Consider the following 21676-nt stretch of genomic DNA (forward strand, 5'->3'; position numbering starts at 1 on the left):
GGCCATCAAGAAGAGAGGGGGAAACTAGCATCACGGCCATGTCACGAAAAATCTAATACGATTGATCACAATCACGATCATAATGACGCCCACGCTCTATATGGAAATGGCCGGTTCGAAAGGATGGAGTGACGCTAGCTAAACGATGTATGAACAAAGCTGAAATGTCACTCGTAGTTATCTTGAAGCTTACAAGATAATTTACAAACTAACTTCCTACTCAGGGTTACCTGCGGTGCCATGGTTGGGTTAATTATGATATGAAAGCATGTGTGTGTTTTCGATTTCGATTTGGTGTTATTACAAGATCAATTTTTTATGTTCCCGACCTCGTTGTCGTGTTACACAGGGCCGAGCCTGTTCGAGCCTGTTCTAGTTCCCATCATGATTCGCTGTCAGACTATGTTTTAATTAACTGCATCATAACATTCCTCAATCTCAGATTTGCTTTGCCACCTGTCGATCTGCCCATATCGGGGCTATAACCGATATCTTATGCATAAGCAGCCCACCCTATAAAGACGAGTTAGTATATTCAGCTGTCACACCAAGTGAGAAGTCAGATTAGAAAAGGTCTCAGTATTACGTACCAGAATACAACACCGCAAGATTTCGCTCGTCTGTTGCCTGGTTGATGAGATCATTGACTGTGGCCGTCACGCTCAGCGTCTTCGAAAGCTTCTTCCTCACCACTTCCAGGGCTCGGTCGCCTTCAGACGGCTCATTCAGGTGGCTCCCAGATTTCTTTCCCTTCTTCGTGTCCACATCTGCTTGGTCGGCGTCATCAATGGCTCCGTCATCATCTTGTCGGGCCTTTTGCAATTTGGCTAGCCGTACAGGAGACACGGACCAGCTATACAGAGGATCGTATCGTAACACATCTAAGATTGTCATGATTGAGTACTGCTCCTCTCTGAGAGCATCGAGAGTGACCTCACAGCAGCGGCGGAACACGCCCTCTGTCTTTGTTATTCCCATACCATCCACAATATCTCTGGTAAGGCGGAAAGGTACGAGCTCCGGCACGGGTAGAATTCTGCCAGTCTCAAACGCGATACCCAGGTCAATATGGACGACTTCTCCAGTCTTGGTATCCAGCAGGATGTTGTGCCCGTGGCGGTCGCCCAAGCCGAGCACGTGTCCAAGCATCGATATAGCGGCCGTGCTGCGCGTGTATGCTAGCCGCTTTACGAACCACTCATCAGGGTCTACAAAGTACTCCATGAAGAAGTACCGCATGACGGGCTGAAACCTTTCCGTGACCTTTCGGTATGTGCTGATACGCTGTTCCACCGTTCTGTTCTGGACATTGAATATCTCTTTCCTGCATTGCGAGCCCTTAAGATCGCGTGGGTAGTATCGTTCATGTGCTGGCATGAGAAATTCATGTAGAGGAATTGTGTCACGGACAAACTCGATAAGTCCAGACGAGGCTGTCAGCGGAAGCACTTTATATGTTCGAATGCCTAGATTCCTTTGTCGTGTAGCTCTATGAAGCTTGAGTAGAGACGACACTGCCGCAAAAACTTGCTCCATGATGGCGTCTTGACGGAGGTCGTCCTGGCCACCCTTCACCAACTGCTTATATTTTGCGCCGTCAGTTCCAATGGCGGTGATAATCTTCGGTGCACTCACACCCGAGGCGATTGTCATGGTTGGTTCAAGCCTTGAGATCAAGGGGACCCTGGAATAATCCCTATTGGCATTGACCTCGATGTGCATGGTCGGAGGAGGTATGCGAAACTTTGCGAGATAGTTCATCAAATTCTTGGCTGCGGTAGAATCTTTCAACGCAACTTTTGCACCGGACTTGTACTTCGCTTGGTCTCTTTCTAAAGCAAGACCGTGATAGCCTTTGCTTGTCTTCTCAATCGAAACCCAGATATCGGCTACGGCTTTTGTGCTTGCAAGCTTTGTTGCGATCTTGTCGTTGGCCCTGACACGAAGGATTGCAACCTCGTCCTTTTGTTGCACTCTCGCTTTTGTGCCAGACCAGATATGGTACATACCATGGTAAGGGTGATCCACGCAAATATTGTATACCAAATTTGAGAGCAGCTCCTGAAACGCTGAATCTTGGTTCTGCAGTCGCGAAGTCAACTGGCTCATAAGGCCTGCGAATTTGGCCGTGGGGACTTTAGAGAGATGTCGCGTTACCGCCTTGTTCGTTGCTTCATCATCCGATTTTTCGAGCCATAGCGCCGTGAATCGTAAGGCATCATTGTTATGTTCGTCAGAAGCCGCTAGTGACAGCAGATAGTTTTCAAGACTTAGACGCACAAACTCGCTGCGAGTCATTTCGACACGGCGTAGCTCTTGCTCGTCAAGGTCAAGCCACTGCTTTTCCTTTGATAGGACATGTGTGTATTTGGCTTTGAGTTGCGAATCTCTCGTGGAGGAAATAAGTGACTTTAGTTCCTCAACTTCATCATTCTTGCCTTTCTTCAAGTTTTGCAAACGTGTGAGATCCTCCAAGCTGTCCGGATCTTGGAGCTGCTCGTCGCAAAAGACGGCAAATTGGTGGAATACCAGGCCCGCTTCTTTTGCCTCGACGCCTCCTTTGAGCTCCTTAAGTGCTGGCTCTAGATACTTCTTTTGTATATCTCGGGGCTTTTCCAAACGCGCAACGGACATCCTATGGCCAATCTTCGAAAGAAGGTCAGATCGGCTCACAGGGATTGCTTGTTTCTTCAACGCTGTAATGTTATCGATGCCCTGAAGCATTTTAATCGATGTGGTCATCTCTCCGTGATCCCATAATGAGTTTGCCACTTCTATTTTGATAGCAACATCGACATGAACGCCCAAGTCTTCGCATGGCTTTATAAGATCACTTAGAGCCGTCGAAATGTTTAGCGATTCTTGTGTAGCTTGGTGATAGCGATAGATACCGGAAGCCAGAAGCATCGACTTAATTTCCATCTGCCGTATGCCTGCCACAGAGAGTGTGGCGTTTCCAAGAAGTGATGCATGTTGAGTGAACATGCTCATGGTCGTCCCTCGGCAAGACAGGATTTGGCTGACGTCGTCATATCTGTATGCATTTTAGTAAATGCAACTTCGCTTGACATTTGGGAACATTTTCACTTACATGCCACTTTTCATCCATTGGCTGCGTTCCTGGAACCGGCTCATCAGACTCTCTAGTTCTGTTACATCTGCAATGTTCAAAATCTCGTCTAGCTCAGACAGTGCTGCCAAAGCTCCCAGTCCACTCCTTAATGCTGTTGCATTGCGGTTGCCGCCGACCAGATTTTTCATCGTACGAGCAAAACCATCATACACGGCTATCCGGACTGATGAGATGTTCGTGGCCTGATGCATAGTCTGGTACGCCTTATATGTTACAACAGCATGATGGTCGCTTGTGGCTGGCACGGGAAGGTTCCATATTTCGAGTCTTCTAGCGGTATGAAATGTGCTTTTTATAGAAGACGGAGTTGATCCAAGATTCTGCTGGGTTTGCATTAGAGAATTAGACAACCCGGCGAATCCAAGACTGCCAAGTGCCTTTACTAGGGCATGGGCGTCCGATTCTGAAGTATTTTGTCGCAGGCGAATATGGCTATCGTACTGAGCGCCTCGGAATGCTAGATTCTTTGTCCCTTCTTGCTCGTATTCCAAACGAGATAGAACATTTGACAAACTTGCATCTTCAGGCAGGCCATAGTAGGCATCCGGATCATCAATATTTTCGAAGATTGCCAACAAAGTTTCATTGATATCCGCTTCTTTGGCAATGGAAGCCCTTCGCGATGCGCGGGCTGTTTCAGAAGTGGCTATTTCAGCGAATAAGAGAGCCGTTTTGTGCATACCACACCGGGTTGCGGATGCTGCTGCCATGGAGTAATCAACATCCAGCCAGTGCAGTCGATCTGCTATAGACACTTCTTTGGGGTATTCCTGGGTTCTGAGATAGAGAATCGTGTTGATCAGAAGTTTAATGTTATCTCTAGCCGTAGGCTCAGTCGATCCCAGCCATTGCTTCAGGGCGCCAGACAGTGACTTCTTCGTAGCTTGTTGCTGCTCCAATTGGAAGTAGAGTACTAGGTGGACAATGAAAGGGAAGGCCTTTTCAGCAAATCCATTGACTCCCAGAAGCACTGGCGCAAGTACAGACAGAAGGATTGAGCTGGGTACGGATTGAGCAAGGAATGCACTCAACCGACGTAGCCAGTTCTGTGAGGTCACATCTTCAGCCCAAGAAAACTGATCATCTTCTGGTAGTTCAGTAGACGCGGCTTCTGAAGGAGGAGTGCGATATGCGCCCCATTGAGATGCGACGAAAAGCGACTCAGACAAGCTTCGCTGCCCCGCCGTGACAAGGGGTCCATCATCTTCCACGACGGCTTGCGATATTGCGGTTCGCAAAGTGGCTTCAGCTAAACCGGCTGTGACAGAGTTGGGATCCATCGTAAGACCTTGAAGGAGATGAAGAAGTCCCATTTCGGATCCATGAGGCCCTGGCGCTATCTTCTCATATTGATCAAGCCGTGATTCTCTCAAGATATCTTCAGGTATAGTCCCAGAGGCTAGGAACGAACGACCGACGACACGTCCTACCCAGGATAGATAGTTCTCACTGAGGCTTTGTGCTCCACAACTCTTCCATACCGCTGAAGCATGAGCAATGGCACTCTGATCGCTATCAACAACGTCGTTCCTACTATGTGTTGGGATAGTAAAATCGCCACAAAGAAGGCCAAGGGCAAGTTGTCGTGAAGCTTCGTTGAGGAGTTGGCTCTCTGCTGTTTCATCATTCAGTATATCTAAAAGGAGCTTGCTTTCCGAAGTATTCTTCTCCGCATTCCCGGAAGAGCGTATATGGGCTGCCGAAAGTGTGATGGATTTGAAAAGGTCATTCTGCGACTGGCTCTCGAATCTTGGGGATGTATAATCTGCCAGATACTGGCTGAACCACTCATGGAACTTCTGTGCCTTGCTCATAGTGGCCTTGAACTGGCTCTCCTGTGTAGTGCTGGACTGACTGGACTCAAGGAAAACCCTCAGAGATGCCAAGGCGGACAGAGAGTAGCCAGCAAGAAATGATGGTACTTGGGTCAAGTATGTTTTACCCCGAGAGAGTAAATATTGGCTAATTCCGAGCGCATCGTCTGCGCATTCTGAGTCCACAATGAAGCCCCGAATAGAGCTCAACAGCATCTCCAAGCAGTACGATTCCAAAGCCACAGGCCCGGCCAAGCAGACTAGTATCCTCACCTTGCGAAGGACAGAGCACGCATGAAGAGAACCGAGCGCCGGATGCACTGTGTTAAACAGCCTCCGAGCAATTGCAACTACCACTGCTGGCGTCCAAAGATCGTGAAATTGGAACTCCGTGCCTTGGCAAAGACGGATAAGTTCATTGAACACAGGCTTGGCTCTGAACATTGGTTGCTGGTTCGGCGGAAGATTGGCAGGCGAATGTGCAATAGCCTTGATTGCTTGCAGATTTTCGCCTGCGTATTTAAGGTGCGCTTGTTTCAAAAAGACCTTCTCCACAGGGTCTTCTTGATCAATAAGATCAAACAAAAGGGCAACTATGTCGATGAAATGAACATATACCGACTCGATGTATGGCTTTGTGCCTAGCTTTTGCTTGATGCGATCTTCTCCCTTTATCTTTTCTTGGCTCCCAAACGTAGTCGCATATAGTAAGCCATATGATAGCGCAGTTGCGAAGTTTTGTTGGATAAGCTGAGTCTCTGGTATGCCGACGAGTCGAGCTATGTCTGCACTTGTATTCTCCTGTCCTCGCATTATTGCTAGACCGATGGCTTCAGCTTGTGCAGATTTCAGCAAATCCCCAAGGCTGGCATATCCAAAGATAGAATAGGGAATGGTTTCAACAGTCTTCTCTTCCAGCCAAGTGTACAACAGCTGGCGAGAAAACAGCTGAAAGAGTTCTGTTGGAGACCCGAGATTTAGGACAAGGGATATGTCAGCTAAACATCGTTTTGCGTAATCGGCTGATTGTGATATGTTGCCTGGAGTCTCAAAAATGTGATAGGTGCATCTTCTGAGAAGAGTAGGCCAGCTGCAAGCGATCTTGGATAGAACTATTAAACGGAAGGCAATGCCTGCGCTATTGTCGGGGTCTGCTGGAAGGTTGTCTAAGATATCGACAAAAACCTCATCGTGCAACATCAAAATATAGAGCTCAAATATGTCAGCTACCCTCTCTGCAATGAAGCATTTGACTTTCATTGGACCCTTCTTCAGTATGAGAAGCAACGAGGTTCGACATGAATCAAGCCCTAGGCTACTTCCGTATTCAGGATTGATTCTCAAAAGAGTGAATAATAAGCGGGCGAGGGACATTTGAGTCTTGGGAGAAAGAATGTTGGAAGGCAAGCAGACTTTGACAAAGTGATCATAAAGATCGCCAACCCTATCTGCCAGATTCTGGTTATCATGAAGCCAGGTATTGGTTAGGCCATCGATCACCTCAATGCAAGTGGTCTGGGCAACTTCACATGACTGATATTCGGGTTTCCCGACTATCTCTCCAAGCCTCTCGACTATATCCAAAGCCGATTCTCCATCCATGATAAGGTCTGATCTAACAATCTCTATTAAGAGACGCTGGCATGAGAGTAGCTCGTCATCGGACAGTGCCAAGAGTTCCTTGATGTATGAAGATGTCAACAAGCCCAGTTGACTTCTATCCTGGTAGATGAATTTCAGGAGTGTTAATCGCAGCCTCGTGTCGATGTCGAATGCTTGGGAATTTAGACAGAGCTGTATATTCTGCCTTGGGGCTGAATAAGCATTGGATGCCGTCATAACTTGGCTGTCGTAGGAGCCGAAATCGTCATCTAGATCCATGAAGTCTGAAGGGTCTCCTGAGTGCTGGCTTGCCTGTCGTTGCTCTATGACTTCGGACATCTTGGAAAGAAGATTGAGAATGCCTGGGCTATTCGCACACATCTGGCCTAGATTGGCTGTGCTGATTTCGGGTATGCAGGGCCTCAGCTCTTTCAAAGTCAACTCGACGAATGCCGCAGGCTCAACAGAACTCAATGCAGCTGAAATACCGCCCTCGGCTAGCTCCAATAGAAGCGTCTCCAGGGAAGAAGATTGAGTCGAATTAAGGTCGTTCAGATGTGGTATCAGTAACGTTCCCATGATACAAGCAGACATGAGGCTTCGAAACCGATCAAATGATATTTGAGTTCCGCCATCACTAGCTTTTTTTGTCCATGAGACACACAGCTCTTTCAGCTCTTCGAGTTTGGGATAGAGGAGTTCTAAAACAAGTTTCTTTAGAGCGAAAAAACTGGTGGCATCTGCAGCCAGAGGGAGAGCTTCTTTAGCCGATGAATAACAGCACTCGTTGGAAATGGTATCGCTAGTTTCATGTCCCAATAAGAGAAGATACTCATTGAAATCTCCAATCTCTCTCTGGGATATCCATGTCTCGCCCAATGAACCACCAGAGGCAGAATCTTGGCGGGTTAAAGAAATGGGTTGGGCTCCACAACATAGATGCAAAATGTTGACGAGATCATTGGGGCGTGTATGTGCGGATTGAAATGAAGCATATGATAGCTCGCCTATTAAGTATATCAGTATTAGCATGTATCATGAAGTTCTCCGACCTTGAAACGTACTCGGATTCCACCGTAAGAAAACCCATCTTATGATGTGGCTCGAGGTGCTATGGCTAGCGCTGGGTAGCCTTGAATTGCGAAGATGGAATAAATGTGACATCAATGCAAGAGACGTGTCGCATAAAACACCAGGTCCGTTGATATCTGCTGTTGTAATGATGCTGTTTATATCGTCGGACAGGTTATGGTATGGCAAAACATCAGTTTCGATTATGCTGTGCAGTAAGAGACATGCAGCACGACTTGTGGCTGGAAGGCTGACTGAGCGGGCAGCCAAATGCCATATTTGCCTCCATATGTCTTGTTGAAGTCGACACTCTTTGGACCATAGAGCGCAGCTATAGAAACATGATTAGTAGTGGGTAGGCACACAGGCGCGGTTCGAGATCTCACCTAGCGCAGGCAATTAAGGCCCAAGACGCTGTGATGGTATTTTTATCTCCAGCAAAGCCAATAAGGTCTACGAGAAGGTCGTCGACTTCGTTGTGACTCAACGTATTTGTTACAAGCATAAATGGAACTAGCTGCAAGGCAGTTCGAACAACTCCGGCATGTTGCGACCTGAGCTTGATTCTGATGGGATTTGGATCCTGTTGGATCCGTCGCCTTTTCCTGGGTTGCTCTCTATTGTCGGCATCGTTGTCGATGGTATCCTTTTTGGGACGTAACAATATCGCCTCCAAGAGGGCAAGGTTCTGAACTATTGCCCAGTGGCTTTCTCCTTCAATATTGTGAGGACGGAGTCCAAATAGGCCAAGTTGCATGACATGCCCTCGTGACGGTGATGGGGTGAAGGTCAAATCAGCAAGCTGTAGACGAAATGCCTCGCTTCGTTTGGAATACTCTTGCCATAGAGGCTCGATCAAGTTTTCCAATTCATTGCGTACATTTGCGTCCCAACGATTAACCGCAAGATGCTCCAGGTGTAGATGCATAAGATATATGCTCCTGCATATCTCATTCCTTAGAGCTTTGATGAGTTCATCCTGAGAGACCTTTTCCGCACGCCACCAGTAGCCCATATGAGGTAGCAGGTCTTTCGCCAAAGCAATCGCATCGTCAAGATTATCTGCTTCAGTGGCTCGAAAGACTGTGTTAATGATTGAAAAGCACAGTGTCTGCGTGGAACCTGGGCTAAGGTGCTTGGTATTCAAGACTCTCAGGGCTAGGTTGGTAATGTCTTGCGCTCCTCGAAGGATCGGAGCATTGGCCGCTGAGACTAGGTGATAGAGTCCTTCAAGAGCATCCTTCAATGGGCCACCTTCTGCCTGTCCAGTATGACGTTGGGCTTGTGTTGCCGAGTTTGACCTTGGCAAGGATCGAGAAGAGGCCGTCGGCGCGGGAGTAATGTGAGGCAAAGAAGCTGTGTTGGATTCATTCGGAAGAATATGGTGGGCAATATCAAGGAATAAGTCGACACAGGCCTGCCATGGCTCTGCTTTCTTTCTGGCAAAGAGCTCAGCGTTAGCCTGCCGAGACACAATTTCTGTCAATGCTTTGACATAATCTTGCAGTAGCGGCCGTACAAAGTCCTCATCAGGTCCAGGCAAGACTTGGGTGATGTGGTCTATGACGGCAAGCATCGTCTTTCGTCCTATCTTGGCGGCTCCACGGATTGCTGCCATCCTGACTGCAGCCGCACATTTGGACAGCCGTGTTGCGGCAGTATTCGCCGTTGACTGTGACTTTTTCTTGTCATAATAATTTGGTTTTTCACGGAGCACGAAGTTAAATATGGCTTCGAATATCTCGTGGTAGCTTTTGTCTCCTAGCTTAGACCTGGATGATGTTAGAGTTGGGGGCACCATGACACGAGGGAGTAGGTCATACAGATTCGCTGATCTATTTCTTGGGTTCAAAAATTGGGACAAATCTTAAGAAAAACATTAATAATGCTGAAATCGGTTTGGTCAACTGTGGCTCTTCACGTACCATCAACAGCTTTCTCACGTTCTTTGACGTTGCCTGATTTCACCTTGTCTGGAGCCATTGTTAGTAAGACTAAGACACCCGTCATTATAAGAGAAGATGATATACGCACTCGCTAGAAGCATGACGCTCTCTCCGTGAGAGTCAGAGGACGCCATTGTGATTTTTGCATTCGAAAAAACGAATCGCCAAGTTTTATCTCTATAATATGACTATTGCAGGCTTGCTGATGCGTATCGAATTTCTATATGTATTTTGGCCATAGAATGGTTCGCGTCGCGACAAGTGCTGCAGCCGTCAATAAGCCGTTGGAGCAGCGGCAGTGCGTATGACAGTGTCTATGAAGAGAGTATCATAAAGAAAAAAACAACCAGGCTAGATCAAAAGAAGGGAAAAATCACAGGAAAAAAAACACAAGTTATATATAAGAACAAGGCGACTTTTTACGCTCGAATCACGAACAATTCACTTGTCTCCAGGCTTTCCACGAGCTGCGGCCCGTTGCCTAGAACTGCGTTTTGAGCTAGGCGCAAGCGTGGACTTGTTGATTGTGCCGGCAAAATCCTCACCGCCTTCCCAAAAGATGCCGCGAACGAGGCTGGCAGAATCGCCAAAATATCCAGAAGCTCCAATCCACCAACACGGTCGCTTTCTCAGGCTGGCACCGATTTGCGCGTCTGGCGGTTCTGGGCGGCTCCCGATATCGCGACTTATTCCAATTCCAATATGCAATAGCGTTTGACTGCCAAGATGGCCGAGATTACGACACTAGACGCCCTCCAGGCCCTGCACCGCGAGCTGTTGACGCTGAGCAGCGGTGGGGGCAGTAGCTCTGACAACTTGAGCAACGAGCTGCTGCTTGAAATATTTGAGAAGGAGTTGGGGAGACTATGGGAGCGTCCGAAGAAGAGCGAAAAGAGCCGCAGCACGGTGAAGACCGGTATGATGCACGACTTTGCAAACCAGCGAGGGAACCACATGAGCTCACATCTTCTAGGCAAGGTCTCTATTGACGGCAGCGAGTATTCGGTCAACGATAAGTTCCAGCAGGATGTGTTTGCGCTATCGGACGAGATCGACCTTGACGAGGTGGAAGCTGCCAGATACCTGCTCGACTCTCAGGATGATGTCTCTGTGCTGGGGCGATCGCTTCTCGAGTGTGCTGTGATCCGATTTCACCAGCAGCGGAAGTACGCACTGGATTCTTTCAGGCTATTCCTGGAGCTGAATAACCAGGACTACGAAGGAGAAGAGCCGAGCGCGTTAGAGGCCATCAAAGTTTACGTCGAAAACCGCCTACTGCGAAAAACGCATAATGGATCAAAGCGCCTTGCTTCGACTTGTTTACAGACCATGGTTGAAATCAAGTCATGGCTACAAAAGCTGGGAGAAAAAATGACAGCTGCTCAGACTCTGGGTAACGTGCCCACAGATGATTTGCCAGAGGAGCTAGAAACCGTGGAGTTCTCTCGCGTGAGCCTGATTCAGCAGCACGAAGCTTTGGGTGTCATCTTGTGCGAGTGTGTGGACAAGAGGCAGGCCGAAACCGCCGAGTTTACAGAATTCATCTCCGTGCTGAAGAAGTGGGATAAGTATGACACATTACTAGGTCAGTGCCTTTACGTGCCTCTCTCCAAGCAGATGTATCAACTAACGCGTACCTTCTCCAAAAATAGTCCACCTCGTTCCAGCAATCGGCGCCTACATGTCTGTCTTTGCATCATCCGAAGGAGGCTATGACTTGAGGCAAGGAAGAGAGCTCAACACAAAGATTTTCCCACCTTCAGATGACTCCACTTGGCCGCTTCCCTTTCTACATGCTACAGTTCGTGCCTGGTGGCTTGCAGAGTATAGCGGGTGGTATCTAGACGATCCTCCCGAATCTGCTATCCCGCCAGGCACTGATCTTGATGAAGGTATGGATATATCCTCGTGGTTGGTGTCTCAACTTTGCTAACATTGGTACAGAGGATCGTCAGAGGTCAAAGCAGTTCTTGGACTCATTAAAAGATGGCGCGTTTGACTTCATGCTCTCGGTGGCTGGAGATATTCGATCTCCAGACTGGCACGACTCTGTTCGCGCTGGCATGCGCAAATGGCTGCAACGAAAGTCATCACCATTGGTTTCCGAGCGAACCCAATTTTCCAACTTCTTTCAGCTCTGTTTGATGTCGCAGCTGGAGGTTTTCGTTGATGCCTTCATTACCAATCTACCTGATGTCCTCCGAAAGCTCAGAGTGGAAGAAGATGAGCAGCGCCAGCTCAGCCAGACACACGAACAAGACCTGGATTTGGAGAGGTTCCTTTTAATCATCGCATACGCTTATGAGGGGCGACCTGATGCCTCTGCAAACTTTTGGCAAGACCCAGACAGCAATCTCGCTGGATTTATGCATTGGGCCTCCCGGAGAGCCTCAACGCCCTTAGTTGCAGCTTTCTGCGAGATGCTCCAGGCTATTTCCGTAAATGACGAATGTGCCACCGCAGCCCATGAGTTCCTCCTAGACGAAGGCCATCACTCGTCTGGCAAGATGAGAAGGACTCAATCCCTGACATGGGCTCAGATTTTCAAAGAGCTTGATTTCTTCTCCGACAAGATTAAGCAGAAGCCTACTCCAGCCCAGACAACTAGATTTCGGGGCGGAAAGCCGGCTGCCGATGTCATAGAAACCGAGCCTGAGTCATCCATGATGCTTGAATGCTATCTGCGCCTGATAACGAAACTGGCGAGCGAGAGTGAGATTACTAGACAGTTTTTGCTGTTGAACTCGGGCTACAATCTTGTCGATATGCTGTACGAGTTGGCTAGCAGCCCGATACCTTCTCAATTGCGTGGCTGCGTGTTCTTGGCCTTGAAGTCTCTGGTTAGCCGCAAAAGTCTTCAGGAGAACCATGCCATGTGGAGATGTCTGGAGAATTGGATCTCGGGTGGCTACGTTGGTGCAACAACTGCGGGCACGATACGGTCATTGCAACCAGCACCCCTGGTATCAATGGATCGCATTTTTGACGAGATGAGCAATGGCTTTGAGGATCCCGAGTCTTTCATTAGGCTCTTGCTCGAACTGGTTACCCCTGCAAGCGATTCCAACCCTCTGAACGACGGATTGCCGTTTCCAGAGAACCTTGGTGCCAGCTCTCGAGCGCCTGGAATTGAAGTCTATATCGATTTTGTGATTGGTCTTGTTTTTTCATCAAAGATCCAGGATCTTCAAGACGTTCACCAAACAAGAGTGCTCAGACTCAGCTGCCTGGAATTTATCCTTGCCTGCCTCACCACATTTAACGAGGATCTCCTGGTTTTGGCGAATGAGACGAACATTGCTATCGACTCTTTGGTCTCGACGACGGATTTGGCGACATATGTCAAGATGCATCCTTTTGCGCGGGTGATGGAGTGGATGTTTAACGACAAAGTGATGACGGCCCTCTTTAACACCATTCACCAAAAGTCTGTCGATATCGGTAACGCGACTCCGGACTCACCGCTCATCTTGGGTGTGCTGCGTGCAATAGAGGTCATAACGAAAGTTCTGGACCTTGAAACCACTTACCTCGATCTTGTTCGTCCGTTAATCAAAACCCAGTCTGGTTCACGTAGGCAACCTGTCGCCAATGCTGCGTATGCCTCGTTCCAGGATGGGCTGGTGACGAGATTGAATCTTGTGGTAGATTTGGGCAAGTACTGCGGCATCGGTCACCCTGACTTGACTTTAGCCTGTCTCAAGTTGCTGGAGAAGATGTCTTCATCATCTAAGATCACAGCTGCCTGGTCTGGAACTACTCGCCACGCCCATAGAAACAAAGCAATCGTTGCTATGGAAGCAAATGGAGAGCACGAAGGCATATCGCGAGCGTTCATCGCCGAAGTAATGACCCCCCTTGAAGCAGGGAGCGGAGCAGATTCACCTCTCTATGTGACAAAGGTGTATATCTTGGACTTTTTATATCAATGCCTTCGAATGACGCCAAAGGAGCCTACCATTGCGCACCTGCTGCTAGGGTTTAAATGCGGACTTGATTCGCTCTCAGTCGAAGTTAACAGCTCTTTTGCATCCCGCACCTCACTGTTTCACAGTATATTGGGACTCCTGCTGGAGTCTCCTTCCAATGATGCCCTTGGTGGTATGAGACAGTGGTTGATTGGCATCAAATCTCGCGTGATGCGCATATTAAACATCCTTTGGAGCTCTCCCCTGTCATCCGCAATTGTCGTCCGAGAGCTTCGAGAGAATGAACTTCTCTTCCATCTCCTTACTCGTGAGACGATTATCCAACCAGACTTGTCCTGGGAAGGCCAAACTGTTGGAAATTCACAATTTCCAATGACTGACGGAGCCGTGACGCTAATTGAGTTTCTGACTCTTCGAAGTATGACTATGGAATACATAGCCATGGAACTCTGCAAAATAGCCCAGGGGCGTATGCCTGGTGTGAAGAGACGCATATTTGATGCCCTCAACGGCCAGATTGTTTCAGAGAGCAATGAGACAATACAAACCCCGACTGTATTCGATTTGTTCGACTTCCTCTTGCCAGATGGATTTTGGGAGATCCCGCCGCCGTCGATTCAATTCTACAAAGACCTGGATCTCTCTGCATGCCTGGAGCAAGATGTCGACGCCAACCAAGTATACAACCTGGAGCGAGTCAGAGAGATCCTTTTGCTAAAGAGAGGAGAAGCGCAGCAGAATGCAGTCATCGCGGCTAACGACATGGCGCTTATCGAAAGAGAAGAGGTTATGATTATGGAGTATCTTATTTCGTCTGACAGGCAAAAACAAATTGCCTCGCAATGCCTCCGAGTCTTGCGGTCATGGATCAAGGTGTTGCTGGTCATGGTTGAATCTTGTGACTACAAAGGTGTAGCACAGACGTCATTTTTCCTTCAAGCATTGCAGGCTATCCTGCCGAGTCTGGAAATGTTCGCTTCAGATCGTCCAGAGGAAGCTTTGGAGCTGGCCAAGCTGGCAAGGGTCTTGCTTTTCAAGCTTGATCTCTCGCCTCTTTCAGCCGATGACAAAAGTAATAGAACTATCGGCAATCTAGTCAGCGACAAGCTGTACCAGCTTTTCCAAACCTGCCTCCAGGCCGTTGGCAAGTGGGCGGGTTCTCCTCAGTTGAGATCTGTCTATTACGAGATTTGCTACCGGTATCTGACGGGCATGTCAGAAGATGTTGGACCTCTGAGTGCCAGCCGCCCAAAGACGTTCAAGACTGTTCAGGTATATGGTGAGCGACTCATCAACGTCGTTTGCGATGATGCCTACTGCGGAGAGCCGGCATGCCAGACGGCGGCCCTGATCTTCCTGGGCGCTTTGGTCCACATGGACAGCCAAGAACGAGAGAGCTATATTGTTGAGGCGCTTAACAAGCTGAATTTCATCGGTATCCTCATTGACTCTCTACGAAATATTATGAAGGAATGGCATGATGTCTTTGCTTCCAGTACGTCTCCCCTTCTCATTCTCTCACCACCCTAAAGCCGACCTCAAATACTCATGCTAACGATTCTCGTGTCTAGACAATACCGATCAGCAAAACTTCCAAAATGCCCGTCTCTCCATCATCCTCCAGCTGGCCCAGTCTCGCACCGGTGCCAAATACATCCTCCACGCCAACATCTTCCGCACCCTCGAAAACTCTGGTCTCTTTGCCGCCGACCCTGAGCTGCAGATCGATGCAGCAAACCCTCGCGCCCTGGAGCAGCATTACGACCTGCTTGCCAGAGTTGTCCGTATCATTGGCGCAGCTATTCTCAGCCGCGGCAATAACAACGTGACGCAAGGACGCAAATTCCTTACGGATCACCGCATGCTTGTCAGCCATACTTTGAAGCGTAGCGCCGGTATTGGCACGGGGAATGAGGACCAGCGCCTAGAAGAGCGGATTGAAGAACTCGCCGACGCACTGGTGGTCGTCATTGCTGCAACAAGCTTCTTGGAAGTAAGCCAATTCAAGCCATTGAGCCCTTTTTTTTGAGCCCTTTTTATGAGCCTTTTTCATCTTTTTTTTTTTTTTTTTTTTTTGGTTTTCTGACCGTTTGAGAGAATTACGTGGAAGTGCTAACCTTATCTTTTCATAGTTTGAAAATGATATCCTGCCAGAGCCCAAGCAGCTTGACCACCCGCTGTTTCATTAGGCGAGAAGCGTGAGAGAGGATCTGGGTTTTTATTGAGGTTTTTTAGAAATATGTAAGGCATGATAATGGCAAGGTGCTTTGTTATTTTTGTGGTTTTTTTTTTATTCTTGGTTTTTGAGTTGTTGCTCGTTTTTTTTCTTGAATGAAAGTAAGAAAAGATGGGCGTTTGCATGGAAGGGATTGCGTAGACATGAATTCTACATGATTCATAGGAATGGCAGTAGTGTAGAGAAAGAGAAAGCAAGTCGTCTAGAGACAATAGATGTCTATACCTAGTAGCTTTATCAAGATGCAGTCACAAGACACAGTGAAATATGCTGATGCGGTGCTTTAGTTGTCATTTCAGATTACAGTCGCTTTTCGTGAGAAAATTCACGTGCAAACTTCTTACGGAGGAATATCAAGATTGACTGCAAATTTAGTATATTTTTCTCTTTTTTTGTAGTGATAGTAACGCTATATATAAAGAGGTTATATGATCATATGCAAGCCTGAATATTTATGCGAAAGCAATCGAGAGTCTAGCTAGCGGCTTCTGTTGCAGTGGGAATAGAAGAGTGGCAACAGTTCTCGATATATAACGTGTCTGTGCCCTTGAGACGTATCGCTGGAGTCGTGATGGTATTGCCGAAAGATATGATATATGAGAGTATTTCGGTTATGGCGAGACGGATGAAAATGGCGTCATTGGCTGAAGTATCTGTACAAACAGGTAGTGGTATCATTGTTCGTAATGCGTTGTTAACAAAAAGAAGAAGAGGTGTAAGTATGGCGTTATTATTCCATGGCTTGCGCTTTGCGTTTGCCTTGGCGCGTTCTCGTCATGAGTTTCAGCTCCAGCGGCCAGTATCCTTTTGTCTTGGTTGAGTAGTTATCGCGAGGCTTCATGTCGATCTTGGCTCTGCACATGGGACATTTGCCCCGTGTTGATTCGATGCTAAGCGAGGAGTAGAGGCACTGTGCACAGAATAGGTGTCCTGAGGGATCTGTTAGCAGTCTGCGTGAAGATCATATCCATAGCTTGCAGTTTGCAGCTTGCACGGCATGGCACAACTTACCACAATGTGTGAGAGTCAGTCCCGTCACGTCGTCCATGCATATTACGCACTGGAACGCGGACAGTTTGACTCTGTTATCCACCTCTGGCTTTTTGAGCTCCTCGGGAACGTCATTAACTTCGGTGAGGTCGATCGTAGTAAAATCCTCGTTTTTCAAATCAGCGCTCGACCCAGGTCTCGGCGGGGTGGAGCCGAACAAGGGCCAGTTTTCGCCGTCGTCGTCGTCTATCACCGTCTCTAAGGATGTGGGCTGAGCGGCAGAAGTTGAAATCCTCCGCCGTTTGCTAGCATTTGGAGTAGAAGCTGAGGAGTCGTGATCCTCGGGCGGCTGCTGAGCCCGGCTGCGCAGCGATCGCCTTGATGCCGGAGGCATGGTGGTGAATGTGGAGAGAGAAGGCGTGTTGACAGTGTCGGCGATGGGCAGCGGGAAGCCAGGAAAGCCGTCAAGCTCGTAGAAAAGTTCGTCGAGGGCACTGTTATCGCTATCGAAAGCGGCTTCAGCAGAGTTTGGGGGATGAGCGAAGCCTTGGCCGGAGGCTGGTGGCGAGGCTGGAGTATCGGTCGTAGCGCTAATCCGGCTAGCGGATGTTGCTCTCTGCGCGCGAGCGTGAGGGAGATGACGTGAAGAAGGCGCTGCAGACGCCGAGGTGGTAGCGGAGGCGGCTTGCAAAGCGGATGCTGAGGTCGCGATTGAAGCCGGAGGTGGCGCAGGAGAGCTGCCGGAGTCGAACGGGAAGCGAAGGTCTGGGGAACGTCGCGGCGGCTGCGTTGGTGACTGGAGCAAGGGCGGCTGCGAAGTGAAGGGCGTCAAGGAGGACGCGAAGTCGCTCAGGTTAAAACCAAAGGCTCTGGCAGCAAGGACACCGATGTTTGGTGCGGCAGAATCATCCTGCAGCCAGTCGGTTGGCTGGTCGAGCTGAGTCCGGTAAGACGACCAAAAGCCCGTCGACTGCGGGCCAAGCAGCAGCGGATGGCGGCTGAAGGGCGAGTTGAGGGGCGAATAGGGATCAGGCTGCAGCGTGGTGAGGCTATCGAGGGTGACTGGAAATGGCCGTGGAGAGGCAAATTCGGAGAAATGTGAGATTGCGTGAGGACGCTCCGACAGGAATCGGTTGAGTGGCGAAACCTGAGGCAGCGGCGGCAGCGGCGGCAGAATCGGGCGGGCGGTGGAGGTGGTGGGAGGAAATGGTGATGAGGCAGCAGCAGCGGTTGCAGAGGCGGATGCAGAAGCTGAAGCTGTAGAAGACGCCGGTGCAAACGCAGAGACCGAGGGAGAAATAGCCGCCGGAGACGCTGGAAGTGGTGAAAAGGGAAAAGAGAGTCGCTGCGGCGGTGCGGTGGACGGCGAAGCAGTAGCAGTAGCAGTAGCAGTCGCAGTAGCAGTCAGAGGACCAGAGGCAGGACTAGCAGCGGCTGAAGCTGAAGCTGAAGCAGAGAATAGAGAGGCCGCAGAGAGCGCAGGTGGCCGCGACGAGCGATGCAAAGGCGGCAAAGTCGACGTCGATATTGATGCTGATGCTGATATCGATGCTGGTGTCTGTGTCTGTGTCTGTGCTTGCGCTGATAGCGGCGGCAATGTCGATGCCGATCCTGAAGACGTCGAGAAAGCCAGTGTCGACGACGGTTGCGGTTCCATGCCCAAGTCAAAGCCAGAGCCCGAACCAGATGTCCGGCGTGGAGCCATTGATTGACGCATTCCTTTGACGAAAGGCCAGACAAAGGAAAAAGACGGACAAAGATGAATGCCAGACACCGGCGAGGTGCAGGCTAGAAGGGCAGCAAGTGGGAATATAGGCTCTCGGATAGATAGATGCTAATAATCAATCACCGGATAGGTATCATGGGCGCCAATCTCTGCATCGTGGCATATCATTGTCTTTCTATCTCGGCAGCTAAACACGGAGGGAGGGGGGCTGAAATGGCTTTAAGTTAAGACGGGGGAAATGTGAAAGAGGAGAAGAGGAACCATGATTACTAGCATCAAACACCAGAGTTTGGAGGCAAAAAGCAAAATAAATGGGAAAAAGAAAAAGCAAAAGGAAAAAAAAAATAAAAGAGACAAGTGAGGCGGAGGTGTGGTAATACAGCCGTAATATCGACCACGGGTTCGCCGAGGCTGGCTGTTGCAGCCGCACCGAGTCAGAGCCCGGGCCCAAAGCTAGCGGGAAATGAAGCAAGAAAGAGGCAATTGGGCTGCATGTCTCAGTCTCAGGGCTTGTTTTGTTTGTGTTTGTTGATTGCCTGTGCTGTTTTTGATAGGCGTCTGCCGAGTATTGCCGGGACATGGAAAGTAAGTGCGAGACCGAGCCCCGGAACAGTGAAAAACAAAGAAGACAGGGTTGATGGAATTATTAGGTGGGAAATATTGGCCTAGGTACTACCCGTATGTCCTTGGTACAGGCCCGGGAAATGATATTCGTAGTGGCAATGGCTTCTACTAATGCCCATCTATCACAGGTATATAGAGATAAAATGATGGAAAAAGCAGACGTGCGGATATCAAAGGCACATGGAAGGTGTTAATATTCACTTTTTATTCCTCCACGGTGCTAGATGATTTGTCTCTTCCACCGGTATCCGTACATATGAGTGTGGGTGTACTTTGCAATTTGCCGCCTCTCGTTTCATCGGTCCACCGCCTGCCCAGACAAGCCCTGCATGTAATACTTTGTGTGTTTACGTGATTTTCATCTTCAATTTACTTGCAATTCCCATCTTCGCCTTTCACTCTTCAAATTCTCTTTCCGCCATCGACTCGCTGCTTTCCTCGGTTCACAGCCGCTGTTTACCGCAGATGGTCTCGTACGTCTTGCAAGTGGCGCCACGAGCGCCGGCCGCTTATATCACGACATGCTGGTCTTATTACTCGTAACATTACGGCATCTCCCGCCGACTAACTAATGTAACTAACAACATGGAAGACAAACAGCCGCCGCCTCGCCGCCTCGCCTGTTTGCCTGTCCAGCTGCGGCTGAAATGATTGACCACGAAGCATGCAGCCAAGGCCCAACCCCTTTCGCTGTGTCAATCAATACTCGCTGAGCCACAGCGCTGTAAGTGGAAGAAGGGGCCACTGCACGCTCAAGGCGGCACGTCTCTCCATCTCTGTTACGTCTTTTGCCTTTGTTTGTTAACTAAAAAAGTGATGTGATGGGCGGCGTCTCGTCTTCCCCCTTGCTTTGTGAGTGATGATGACCTGGCAGTGATAAAATTAGAATGCCTTTCATGATAGAAGATATCCAAGGCCCCTTGCACCCAATTCCTCTCTGAGGCTGGCCAACAACCAACCACAAGCCCAAAGCCCCTTCATATCTCCCCCTTGTGATACAAGCTTCTGTCACACCTTGCTTAGAAACGTATCAGGCCCTCCAAATCATTGGCCAGTCGGAAGGTATTGGCAACTGGAACTCTTGGAAAGTCCTCGTTACGACTAATGCGCGCGTGCCCTGCAGCTCGTCTCGCCTATTGACGGCTCTGCACAAAGTAGTCTGTTGATGCCTCGTGCAAGGGAACTATATGTCAATACCGATGCGTATGCCAGCATCCTTATCTTGTGGCCCATTGCTCTCGAGCTGCTGCTCCAACTGCACGAGCTTGGACTCTAGGGAAACGCTTCTGCCTCCAAATTGATGATGTGGCTGCAATCCAGGGTGAGCACGCGACAACCAGACTTGACGGCCATTGATGGGAATCTGGCATAAACGTGCGCATTGACAGCAAAACCCTTCCTTCCATGGACGCCTATGGTCAAGGGGGCACTGAACCTGTGGTCTTGCATCACGCACTGCTGCCCAAGCTCAGCAATTCCCCTTGCCGCAACGTCCATCTTAGAGGACATGAGGTAGGTTGTCAGTATAATGAGCACGCGTAAATAGCTGATAGTCATGAAGAAGGGTATTGTCCCTACTAATACCCGCAACAAATCGATGTGTAGTAGCCGCTCAAGCACCAAAGGATAAAGGCATGATTCACATGTAATATTCCATTGTAGGTGCCAGCCTAATGAGACGCTCTACGAGCGGAAGTGAGCCAGCCACTAAATATTGACAGAAAGGAAATATCCATCGCACAGTAATATCCCTGTCATCGAAGCCTGCAATGAGGGTCGGGTATCAAACAATGAAAACAATGAAAGCCAAATCCGCCATGATAGATACAAAAGAGAAAAAAACATATGCATAAGAAAGGCCAAGTAGATGCCTTATCCTCCATGTCCACATCCCCTTCATTCCTCAGCCTCAATCTCCCATACAATAAGGTCGGAGCTTCTGCTCAATGACCAGCAACTCTTCCCTGACCCTTTCTCGCACATCTCGGATATGCTCTGCCAAATCCACGTCTATCTGCTGGCAGTCGTCACATAGCTCAATTCCATAGTCATAGTCATAACATTCGGCAATGTTGTCAACTTGGTCGGCTAGCGACTGCACTTCTCGCAATGCCAACTCCAAATCAGCCTTTTCATCTGCAACTTCTGTCGCAACTGCTGATTCTGGCACTGAAGATTTTGGGTTTCGCATCGATCTTGATGCTGGTGTTGGTGTTGAAGGTGTTGAAGGTGTTGGCTCTGGTTCGCCTGCCGAGACTGAAGATCTTAGTTTTCGCATCGGGTTTGATACTGGTGTTGGAGTTGAAGGAGGTGTTGGCGTTGAAGGTGCCGGCTCTGGTTCGTTCACCGCCATGTTCGTATGAACCGTTGTCGGTGTCGTATCCTCAAGGCCTTCCATTGCGTCTTCAGTGATAGGTTCGGCGGCTTCCACTCCTTCAACGTCGTAAGCTTCTTCTGCACCTGTTTTCTTCTCTGCTTCTTCCACTTCTGTACTGTAGTCTGCCGTTTTTGTTTCTGTCTCTGTTCCTTCTGGCTCTCGATTCGTCCCTGTTTCTTCATCATTGGCATTGGCATCTGCGTCTTCTATCTCGGCTTCTTCGAACTC

General features: G+C 49.0%; 5 protein-coding genes across 5 annotated transcripts; 1 reads left to right on the forward strand and 4 right to left on the reverse strand.

Moving 5' to 3' along the window:
- Positions 1–109: 109 nt before the first annotated feature.
- Positions 110–9954, reverse strand: M431DRAFT_125018 (hypothetical protein). The gene is made up of 8 exons (XM_024912231.1): positions 9655–9954; positions 9546–9593; positions 9444–9486; positions 8007–9392; positions 7614–7951; positions 3092–7556; positions 591–3034; positions 110–513 (listed from the first exon to the last, which is right to left on the reverse strand). The coding sequence occupies exons 1-8, from the start codon at positions 9698–9700 to the stop codon at positions 494–496; spliced, it is 8790 nt and encodes a 2929-aa protein (XP_024769857.1). The 5' UTR covers positions 9701–9954; the 3' UTR covers positions 110–493.
- Positions 9955–10190: 236 nt separating this feature from the next.
- Positions 10191–15981, forward strand: M431DRAFT_20135 (hypothetical protein). The gene is made up of 6 exons (XM_024913327.1): positions 10191–10482; positions 10540–11151; positions 11219–11458; positions 11511–14990; positions 15067–15488; positions 15628–15981. Exons 1-6 carry the CDS (start codon positions 10293–10295, stop codon positions 15682–15684), a joined length of 5001 nt encoding a protein of 1666 aa, XP_024769858.1. The 5' UTR covers positions 10191–10292; the 3' UTR covers positions 15685–15981.
- A 480-nt stretch (positions 15982–16461) lies between these two features.
- Positions 16462–18426, reverse strand: M431DRAFT_9457 (hypothetical protein; the record flags this gene model as incomplete). Its single annotated transcript, XM_024924603.1, has 2 exons — positions 16462–16661; positions 16743–18426. The coding sequence occupies 2 exons, from the start codon at positions 18424–18426 to the stop codon at positions 16462–16464; spliced, it is 1884 nt and encodes a 627-aa protein (XP_024769859.1).
- Positions 18427–18536: 110 nt separating this feature from the next.
- On the reverse strand, positions 18537–19110 carry M431DRAFT_262471 (hypothetical protein). The gene has a single exon (XM_024913879.1). The coding sequence runs from the start codon at positions 19025–19027 to the stop codon at positions 18635–18637; it is 393 nt and encodes a 130-aa protein (XP_024769860.1). The 5' UTR covers positions 19028–19110; the 3' UTR covers positions 18537–18634.
- A 1870-nt stretch (positions 19111–20980) lies between these two features.
- Positions 20981–21469, reverse strand: M431DRAFT_9458 (hypothetical protein; the record flags this gene model as incomplete). The annotated part of the gene is made up of 1 exon (XM_024924604.1): positions 20981–21469. One exon carries the CDS (start codon positions 21467–21469, stop codon positions 20981–20983), a length of 489 nt encoding a protein of 162 aa, XP_024769861.1.
- Positions 21470–21676: the final 207 nt, after the last annotated feature.

Source organism: Trichoderma harzianum (genome assembly GCF_003025095.1).
Source record: "Trichoderma harzianum CBS 226.95 unplaced genomic scaffold M431scaffold_15, whole genome shotgun sequence".
Lineage (NCBI taxonomy): Eukaryota > Fungi > Ascomycota > Sordariomycetes > Hypocreales > Hypocreaceae > Trichoderma > Trichoderma harzianum.